The 10447-nt window shown below is 48.5% G+C and overlaps 1 protein-coding gene across 2 annotated transcripts; it reads right to left on the reverse strand.

The window, feature by feature from the left end:
• Nucleotides 1-1658: 1658 nt before the first annotated feature.
• LOC138750491 (uncharacterized) lies at nucleotides 1659-7544 on the reverse strand. 2 transcript variants are annotated; one of them, XR_011349362.1, is made up of 2 exons: nucleotides 2363-7544; nucleotides 1659-2257 (listed from the first exon to the last, which is right to left on the reverse strand). XR_011349362.1 is itself a non-coding variant. In XM_069912561.1 (2 exons), the coding sequence occupies exons 1-2, from the start codon at nucleotides 2708-2710 to the stop codon at nucleotides 1841-1843; spliced, it is 765 nt and encodes a 254-aa protein (XP_069768662.1). In that variant the 5' UTR covers nucleotides 2711-7521; the 3' UTR covers nucleotides 1659-1840. The 2 variants fall into 2 exon arrangements, 1 of the variants encoding a protein (XP_069768662.1); XM_069912561.1 differs by having other exon boundaries at nucleotides 2363-7521.
• Between the last annotated feature and the right edge of the window lie 2903 nt (nucleotides 7545-10447).

A 10447-nucleotide genomic window follows, 5' to 3' on the forward strand; every position in this document is an offset into this window, starting at 1 on the left:
GTGTGCAGAAATGCTGGGAAACAATTCTGGGGGCCATCTCTTTTTCTTCACCCGTTACAGAGCAGCAGGTAGCTGGGAGAAAACAGCAAGGCTGCAGAGAGACAGATAGATTAGGAGAATGGAAAAAGAAGAGGCCAGTGAATTCCAAAGTAGGAAAATGTCTGGTCATGAACTTTGGGAGAAGGAATAAAAGGGCAGATTATTATTGCATAGGGTGAACATTCAAAATTCTGGGGGAGATGGACCTTGGCATCGCCGTGCAGGATGCCCCATAGGTTAACTTCCATGTTGGTGGTCAATCAGCTGATTGGAATGTTGGTATTCATATCGCAAATAATAGGATATAAGAGCAGGGATGTGATGTTGAGGCTTAAGAAGACACTGGCAAGGCAGCACCTGCAGTAGCGGAGAGAGTTTTGGGCTCCTTATTGAAGAAAGGATGTGCTGGCATTGCAGAAGATTCACAAGAATGATTCCTGGAATGAAGGGATTAATATATGAGGAAGGTTTGATGGATCTTGGACTATACTCCTTGGTGTTCAGAAGAATGATGAGTGGTAGGGGTCCTAAGAAGCACTTCGAATGTTGAGAAGCCTGGATACAGTAGATGTGGTAAAATTATCTCCCATGTTAGAGGAGTCAAGGACGAGAGAGCACAACTTCAGGGTTGAAGGATTCCCACTAAAAACAGAGGTGCAGAGGGATTTCTTGACACACAGACTGCAGAACCTCTTGAATTTTTTAAATGGTGGCTGCAGTGACCAAATGATTGGGTGCATTTAATGCACTTCAACTCTGTCTGCTGCAACAGGGTGGATCTCCCAGTGGCCACCCATTTCAATGCTTACATGGCTGACCGTGGACTCAAGCACATTTAGATTCTGATGAAAACAATTCATTAAATCAGTAAAAGTTCAACCACAGCAACTGCTGGAATATAAGTTATACAAAACTGCTGGAAAAAGCAGGTCAGGAAGCAGAGAAACCAAGAACTGGAGAAGTAAGAAAACAAGTGTATTTGAATTGACAGGTTGGAGAAAACACAGAATAGGTGTTGGGAAATTTGCAAAGAAAGTCCTGGCCAAATAATGTAAGAAGCAGCCAAGTGGAACCACAAGATGCCCCTGTTATGCAATTTTCCCAGGTGGCACATTTTTGTGGCCTTGTCTTGAGATGTGCATCTATATGTGGTGCTTAAAAACCCACCGTTAAGCTGGAGGAGCTCAGCCCGGATTTTCAGTGTCCATAGGAGATCAAGATATATTCCCAACATTTCAGTCCTGAGCCCTTCTTCAAGGAATGAGCCAGATACAGGAACTCTTAGAAAAGGCACTTTCAGGTGGCCAAATGCCCCACTTGTAAAGCCGCATATAATGGCAATATGGGCTGCCGGAAGGCCACCTGAATGCGCAGGATGCGCCTGCCAAATGAACTTGGTAACCCTCCTCCGAGAGGTATAATCGGCACAACACAGAAATGCTGTGGTGCCGGGTGGATGTGTTTGTTGTGTTTACCATTTTTGTTTTTGTTCTGCGGTGTTCAAGTGTGGAGTGTATTTGCAATGTGATTTGTCCGTTCCATGGTTTACATCTAGTTTAAACATAATGTGAAATGTTTACATTGCTATATCGAACTCAGATATTTATGAAGCAATAAGATTTCTCAAAAAATGTTTTTTATTACATTTTTGACAAGCACACAAGTCTCATTTATATGCAACCATTACTTCACGAGAACACATAACATGCCAGGCAGTAGGCTCATGTTGTCGCATTGGGTGGGGAGGGTGGAGGGGGGAACAAGTTGTGGAAATTAGGAGCTAGGTGGCAGGGTCATACCCTTACAGGATGGACAAAATGGCAGAATGGATGGCCTGGTGCCCATGGGCCTGCTGATTGCGACAATCTGTGCTAATGGGTGCAGGACCATCTGCTTCAACCAACGTCCACTCTGACAGAAAGTCTTCCTTGTTAATCTCACATATATTGTGCAGGACACAGCGAGCAAACACAACACCTGGGACTAAGGTGGTAGAGATATCCAGACGGTTGGACAGGCACCACCGGCAGCCATTTAGACGGCAATATGCATGTTCCACCACTATCCTTGCAGAATTAAGGGCCTTGTTAAATCTTTGCTGATCCAGATCCAGTCCTTGGTGCTGTGTGAACCCCTTCATCAGCCAATTTCGTAGTGGATATGCCAGATGACCCACAAGATGCGCTGGAACCTCCACTCCATTAACATCCTTGGACACCTGCAGGCACAACAATGGAGAATGTTGTTAATTCATACACATGACCGTTGACACAATAAGCATACATAAGATTGACACATGGAGCTTTGTAGGGTGAACACTCACGTCAGGTGGGAAGTGGTATCCGCCCTGGTCCTCTTCCTTTCTATACAGAGGAGAGTTGGCAAGCACTCGGGCATCATGGGTACTGCCCGGCCAACAAACACATCTGAGAAGCTGTAACGTGAATGGAAAGCACAGTGAAGTGATAGACATTGAGATGTGATGTGATAAAGACCAATAAAGGCTTAGCTCACCAGAATCTGTGGTCGACCACCGCTTGCAGAACCATTGAATGCCAGCCTTTGCGATTGTAGTAGGCTGCAGCATGCAAGCTGGGGGCAATAATGGGAATATGTGATCCATCAATGGCACCGGCACACATTGGGTATCCCCTTTGCACCAAGCTGTCATTGGTCTCCTGGAGACGTGTTCCAATGGGCAGGGACATGAGACGTTTACCTCTGGGCAGAAACAATGTCAAGCTGGCACTGAAAGGTGTTGTTAAGGTTACTGAACGCTTACTATACCTTTTGACAATTCACATCTGATAGGTAACAGACTCCATCAGCTGTGTTTGGGCAGGAAACCAATTTATGAATGGGCTGCCTTTTGGCAGCTCATTGACTCGATCGGTAGTCAGTTAGCGCTACTGCATTAAAAATATCAAGGAAGACATCATGGATTTTGGAGCCTGGGACCCTGTTGGGAAGAATTGATCATTGATCCCTGTCTGGAAGATTTGCTGGCCTAAAGACTTATATTTTCTCTCCCAGTCTGTTCTCTGGAAGCCTGTGAATGAGTAAAACCTATACTGGTTGTATTTTCATCGAGATTCATAGCTATCCTATAAACAAAAACTTCTCCATGTCCGCCACAAGAGCGGGGATCTCCCAGTGGCCACCTGCTTCAATTCCCCATCCCATTCTCTTGCTGACTGCCTGTTCATGGTCTTGTCGTGGCTGCTAAAGGTGGTGCTACTGAAATGAAGCACCTCCACACAGTATGAAGTGAACCAGTAACTGCCTTTATGTGAATCTCTCGTGCTGCTTTTAGGGGACGACCTCATTCCTCTCTGGGGTGCACTGGTCTAGGGGAGTGATGTCAGTGCGTTGCGTAGTCATTGCCTGCCCAGTGACGTGCAACCAGGATGTGGCAACATCTCTCAGGCAATATGTGTCGCCAAACGCATGTTTCTCGTGAGAAGGGAAGGGGGGCCTATGCCATCTTGTACCAACTGACTGGGACAGCGATTCAGCCCGCCTGACCACATGGTCGCTCGGCCTGCTATGAAAAACCTCATCCCTATCACATCCAATTAACACCTTTTGTTGGGCTGGATTTGTCCCCTAACCAGAATTCTGAGCCTTTCTGAGATTTCCTGCTTCTGGGTTATTCTGTTTATTCCTTGAAGAAGGGCTCAGGCCTGAATGCTGGAAAGAATAGCTGAGTTCCCTCAGCATGTCGGTGTGTTTGTAATTATAATCACAGCGTCTGCAGACTTCTGTGTTTCACTCATCTTTATTTGTAATACAAAGAACTGATGTTGGCAGTGGTGGTGGGGAGAGAGTGGGGGGTGGGGAACCATCTGATGGCATCCTCATTAGTACCTGGACCTACCACTTTGTGTCAGCCTATCCCAACAACTGGGAGCTACAACCCTGCGACAGTTCCCATAGAATTAGAGGACTAACAGTAGATCTGTGTGGAAAGAACAACCTTAGCTGCTTCTTGCCCTTTCGTGTAAGACTTTATTCGTAATAAATGATCGACCACAAAAAACCCTGTTCCAAGTCTCTTTCAGCCCTTAGTATCATGTCCATACATTCCCATCATTGAACATTTTACATGCGCTCTCTGTTTGCACTCGGATGGTGAGTGGGAGCAGTTCCTTTGGTGCTTCAACCTTCTCCCGACCCCTGCACAGAAGCTGTTCTTCATCCTGCTGATGCTGGTTCTGATCCTCCTTTCTCTTCCTTGATGGGAGCAGCTGAGAGATGCTGTGGGCAGGGTCAAAGGGCTTCTCCAGGATTTGGCATGGCCTCTTCAGACAAGGATCCTGCTAGATCACACTGATGGGGAAGAGGGAGACTCCAGTGATCCTCTCTGTTGCTCTGAGGGTCCTGTGGATTGACTCCAATCCATTTCTCTGCAAGGACCCTCTCATCCAGTTTAGTTTGTACTTGTGTGGTGTTTCAAGGTCCCTCGGCCTGACGGAGATTGCCGATTCTATCGCATCTGCTGATTCCAAACGACCTTAGTTCCTCCGTCCTGTCGGGTCAGTCCGATTTAATGTTTCTCATCTTTTGTTTGATTTTTTAAGATTGTGTAGTGGATGTGTGTGGGGTATAAGTGCATGGGTGCTTGTGGGTGGGTATATGTGTGAGCGTGTGTAAGAAGGGGTGTGAGGGAAAGTGTGTGTGTGTGTGTGTGTGTGTGTGTGTGTGTGTGTGAGGGAGTGGGAGTGTCTGTTGGCATTTGGGTGTGTGTGGTAGTGTGTGTGTGCGTGCATGTATGTGGGGGTTTTATTTACAGTGAAAAAGTATATACAGAATATTTACAATATATACAGAATATATACAGAAGAGTGAACAAATATATACAAATATATCAACGATCAAATATATACAGAACATATGTACAAAGCACAACATCGACGTCAAATGAAAAGAACTCGACAAAATTATCTCACTTATCGAACACGTCCCTGATATAAAAGCACATCTACCAATTTGCCCCGAAATAGTTGGGGTTGTGTGTGGGATTTGGGATGTGTGTGTGGAGTTGTGTGGAATTGGGTGTGTGTTTGTGGACTGCATGTTCAGGTATTGGGGTGTTGGATGGAACGTGTGAGTGGATGTGTGTGGTGTGTGTGGGTGAGATTGTGCGGTGGATGTGTGTGGGTTATATGTGCATGGTTGCTTGTGGGTGGGAATGTGTGTGGGCGTGTGTAAGAAGGGGTGTGGGGGAGGGTGTGTGTGTGAGGGTGTGTGTGCAGATATGTGGGGCTTTAGTTTACAGTGAAAAAGTATATACAGAATATATACAATATATACAGAATATATACAGAACAGTGAACAAATATATACAAATATATCAACGATCAAATATATACAGAACATTTGCACAAAGCACAACATCGACGTCAAATGGAAGGAACTCGACAAAATTAACTCACTTATGGAACACGTCCCTGATAGAAAAGCACATCTTCCAATTTGCCCCAAAATCATTGGGATGTGTGTCTGGAGTTTTGTGGGATTGGGGTGTGTGTTTGGGGTCTGCATGTGGGGTTATGGAGGGAATGGGTGAGGGGTTGTGTGTGGGGTGTGTGGGTAGGATTGTGTGGTGGATATGTGTGGAGTGTATGTGCTTGGGTCCTTTTGGGTAGGTATGTGTGTGGGCGTGTGTAAGAAGGGGTGTGAGGGAGGTTGTGTGTATGTATGTGTGCGTGTGGGAGGGTGTGGGAGTGGGTATGTGTGCGTGTGTGCATTTCCTTCTTTCCATTTTCCATAAGTGAACAAATATATGCAGACATTTGTACAAAGCACAACATCGACGTCAAATGGAAGGAACTCGACAAAATTATCTCACTGATAGAACATGTCGCTGATATAAAAGAACATCTTCCAATTTGCCCCGAAATAATTGGGGGGACCTATCCTGAACGATTTTCAGAACCTTTCATTCTAAATCCCGACTTCCAGACCCATATTATATTCGTCTAGGAACAAAGTCTACTTTAAATACAAGAATCTGGTTCAGAGACGGGATTAAGGGGAGAGGGAGAAAAGAGATTCTATTGGAGTGTGGATGTGTGTGTGTGTGGGGTCACTGTGGGAGTTGTCTGAGTGTGTGGATTGAGTGTGTGGCAAGTGGATGTGAGAGGTTTGTGTGGGGTGAGTGTTTGGTAAGTGTGGGGATGTGGGGTGTGTGTGTAAGTGGGAGTGTGTGTGGGAAGTGTGTGTAAGTATGTGGGTGTGTGGGGTGTGTGTGGGAATTGTGTGTGGTCTGTGTGTTGTGTGGAGTCAGTGTGGAAGGTGTCTGAGTGTGTGGGAAGTGTGTTTGTGGGTGTGTGTGAGAGGTGTGTGTGGGGTGTGTGTAAGTGGGAGTGTGTGGGTTGTATGTGAGGATTAGTGTAGGGGGCTGTGTGGGGGTGTCTGAGTGTGTGGATGGGGGGTGAGAGTGTGTGGGATGGGTGGATGGGGGTGTGGAGGGGTGTGTGTTGTGGGGTATGTGTGTGGGAGTGTGTATGAGGGGTATGTGTGTGGGTTATGTGTGGTGTGTGTTTGTGAGGGATGTGTGTTTGTGGAGGGTGGATGTGTAGGGAGTGGGGTATGTGGGGGGTGGGTGTGTGTATAGTGTGTTAGTGTGGGGTGTGTGTGTGTGAGTGATGGGTGAGAGAGGGGTGTGTGTGGGAAATGTGTGTAGATGAGTGTTTGTGAAGATAAGTGTAGGGGCTGTGTGGGGGTGTCTGAGTGTGTGGGTGGGGGGTGAGAGTGTGTATGAGATGGGTGGGTGGGTGTTGTGGAGGGGTGTGTGTTGTGGGGTATGTGTGTGGCAGTGTGTGTGGGTTATGTGTGGTGTGTGTTTGTGAGGGATGTGTGATTGTGGGGAGTGGGTGTGTGGGGAGTGGGGTGTGTGGGGGTGGGTGTGTGTATGGTGTGTTAATGTGGTGTGTGTGTGAGGGATGGGTGTGTGTGGGAAGTGTGTGTAGATGTGTGTTTGTGAGAATATGTGTAGGGGGCAGTGTGGGGGTGTCTGAGTGTGTGGATGTGTGGGTGGGGGGTGAGAGTGTGTGGGATGGGTGGAGAGATGATGTGGAGGGGTGTGTGTTGTGGGGCATGTGTGAGGGTGTGTGTATGAGGGGTGTGGGTGTGGGTTATGTGTGGTGTGTGTGAGGGGTGTGTGTGTGGTTGTGAGGGGTGTGAGTTTGTGGGGGATGGGTGTATGGGGAGTGTGTGAGGGGTGTGGGTTTGGGGTGTGTGTGGGGGTGTGTATGTGTGAGTGGGTGTGTGTGGCAGGGTGAGTGTGTGTGTCAGTGTCTGTGTGGGGCACCAACGTATATAGGTCATGGCAAGCATTGCATGCGCCCCCACCCCGCTTGTCAGCGCTACTTCCATCCCCATACTTGTCAATGACGACGTCATCTTGCACCCCTTGACACATCAGCGATGGCACCAACCTCCCTCCCTCCATCAGCGATGGCACCAACCTCCCTCCCTCCATCAGCGATGGCACCAACCACCCTCCCTCCATCAGCGATGGGACCACCCCACTCCTTCTATCAGCGATGGCACCAACCTCCCTCCCTCCATCAGCGATGGCACCAACCTCCCTCCCTCCATCAGCGATGGCACCACCCCCCCTCCTTCCATCAGCGATGGCACCAAGCTCCCTCCCTCCATCAGCGATGGCACCACCCCCCTCCCTCCATCAGCGATGGCACCAACCTCCCTCCCTCCATCAGCGATGGCACCAACCCCCCTCCCTCCATCATCGATGGCACCAATCCACCTCCTTCCATCAGCGACGGCACCAACCCCCCTCCCTCCATCAGCGAAGGCATCACCCCCCTCCCTCCATCAGCGACAGCACCAACCCCCCTCCCTCCATCAGCGAAAGCACCACCCCCCCTCCCTCCATCAGCGACGGCACCAACCCCCCTCCCTCCATCAGCGACGGCACCACCCCCTCCCTCCATCAGCGATGGCACCAATGCCCTCACCCACACCTCCCCATGGGTCAGCGACTGCACCAATGCCCTCACTTCCACCATGGGCGCTATTTTGGGGTTTGTGTGTGTGGGGAATTTGGGTAAGTCTCTGATGTTTGGGGAGGTGTGTATGGTGTGTATGTGTGGTGGGTTAGTGTGTGTGGTGGGTTAGTGTGTGGGGTGGATTTGAGTGTGGGGGTTGTTTGTGTTTGTGTGGTGTTTTTGTGTGTGAGTTTGTGTGTGTTAGGGGTTTTGTGCTTGTGTGGTGTTTATGAGTGGGGTTTGTGTGTGTGTGGGATTTGAATATAGAGAGTGTGTGTGTGGGTATGGGATGTGTGGCTTGTGTGGGGTTTGCATATGGAGGGTTGGTGTGTGTGTGTGTGTGTGTGTGTGTGTGTGTGTGTGTGTGATATACGTGGAGGGAATGTGTGTGTGTCTGTGTGTGAGCGCATGAGTGTGGGGGAAATATGTGTGGGGTGGTGTGGGTGGGTGGATTTGCGGGTTTGTGTGTGAGGGGGTTGTATGAGGGAGTGTGTGTGTGGGCGTATTTATGGGGTGTGTGTGTGTAGGGGTATGTAGTTCGGGATGTGTGTGTAGGGCAATGTGAGTGGGAGTGCATGTGTGAGGGACTTGTGTGGGAAGGTGTTTGTGCAGGGTCGCATTAGTGCGTGTGCATGGTGGGATTTGTCTGGCAATGTTTGTGTCAAGGGTGTGAAGGGTGTGTGTGCGGAGAAATAAGTGTGGCAGTGCATGCGAGGGAGGGAGTGTGTAGGGGGCATGATTGGGAATGGGTTTGTGCGTGGGTTGTGTGTGCAGGGGTGTGAATGCGGTGGTGAATATGGAGGGGCGTCCATGTGCTGGGTGTGTATGTGGGGTATGTGTTTGGGGATGGGTGGAGGTCTATGAATGGGTGTGTGTGTGGTTTGTGTTGGGTGTGTGTGGGACGGGTATGTTATTGTTTTTGTGGGGAAGTCTGTAGGGTTATGATTGTGTGGGGTGTGTATGTGGGGAGTGAGTGGGGGATGTCCATTGGGGCCATGTTTTTTGGAGCAGATGTGTAGGGTTGTATTGTGTGAGTGTGCGTGTATGTGTGTGTGTAGCTGGGTGTTGATTTTGTGTTGGTTGTGTGTGGGAGGTGGTCAAGTGTGAATGTGTGTGTGTTTGGGTGTGTGTGTGAGAGGTATATGGGGTGTGGGTGGGTGTGTGTGGGGGGGACTGTGTGTGTGAAAGGATGTGTGTACGGGTATGTGTGTGGGAGGTTTATCTGTGTAGGGGTTGTATTGTGTGAGTGTGCGTGTATGTGTGTGTGTAGCTTGGTGTTGATTTTGTGTTGGTTGTGTGTGGGAGGTGGTCAAGTGTGAAGGTGTGTGTGTGTTTGGGGTTGTGTGTGAGAGGTATATGGGGTGTGGGTGGGTGTGTGTGGGGGGGACTGAGTGTGAGAGGATGTGTGTACGGGTATGTGTGTGGGAGGTTTATCTGTCCAGGGGTTGTATCGGGTGAGTGTGAGTGTGCGTTTATGTGTGGGATGTGTGGCTGGGAGTTGATTTTGTGAGTTGTGTGTGGGAGGTGGTCATGTGTGAAGGTGTGTGTGAGGGGTGTATGTGGGCGGTGTTTCTGGGTTGTGCGTCGGGGTATACGTGTAGGTGTGGTGTGTGGGAAGGGGACTGTGGGTGCATTGGGTGTTTGTGGAGTGAGGGTGTGGAAGGTGTGTATGAGTGTCGAAGGGTGTTTGTGTATATCTGTCAGAGGTTGTGTGTGGGGGAGTATGTGTATGGGGGATATGTGTGTGTGTGTGCGCAGAGTGTATGTGTGGGAGTTTGTGAGCGTGAGGTTGTGTTCCTGGGATGTGTATGTGTGTGTGGGGTGTGCATGTGGGAGGTGTGTGATTGTGGGGGGTGTGAGTCGGGGCTTGTATGTGTGGAATGTGTGTCTGGGGATGCGTGTTGGGGGTTGTGTGTAGGGTGTGTGTGTGGGAGGTGTGTGATTGTTGGGGTATGTGTCTGGGGTATGTGTCTCGAGTGTGTTGCAGTTTTTTCAGGGGGGGAGTCTAGTGTTTTTTATTGTTGGTTGAGGGTTTTTGTTTAAGTTAATTGTGAAAGATTGGGTGCCATTGTGTAAGTTGTAATAAGTAATTTAAGTTTTACAATTGTTAATGTTAAGGGTTTAAATCACCCAATAAAAAGGCAATGTGTGATAGATTATATTAAGAAGCTAAAAGTAGGGATCGTGGCAAGATAGCGTAGAGTCTAGACATGTAATCTCGACCTCTCTGGCCAGATTTTTAAATACCTGTTTTTTAACCTTTGTTTTCAAGTTTAAACTTTTTAAATTTTAGTTTAAAGTATCAAGCAATTATTATGGCCACTAATGGTAAAAAGATTAAACCTCAAGTTCATAAGAATATCCATTTTCGAAGTGCTGAGGATCTGGGGACT

The sequence above is a fragment of the Narcine bancroftii genome, unplaced genomic scaffold (assembly GCF_036971445.1).
Source record: "Narcine bancroftii isolate sNarBan1 unplaced genomic scaffold, sNarBan1.hap1 Scaffold_154, whole genome shotgun sequence".
Lineage (NCBI taxonomy): Eukaryota > Metazoa > Chordata > Chondrichthyes > Torpediniformes > Narcinidae > Narcine > Narcine bancroftii.

Coding starts and splice junctions, on each gene's coding strand:
- LOC138750491 (XM_069912561.1), bottom strand. CDS start 2,710: ATGACAGCTTGGTGCAAAGGGGATACCCAATGTGTGCCGGTGCCATTG. Junction 2,258..2,362: donor GATACCACTTCCCACCTGAC/GTGAGTGTTCAC, acceptor TTGTGCCTGCAG/GTGTCCAAGGATGTTAATGG.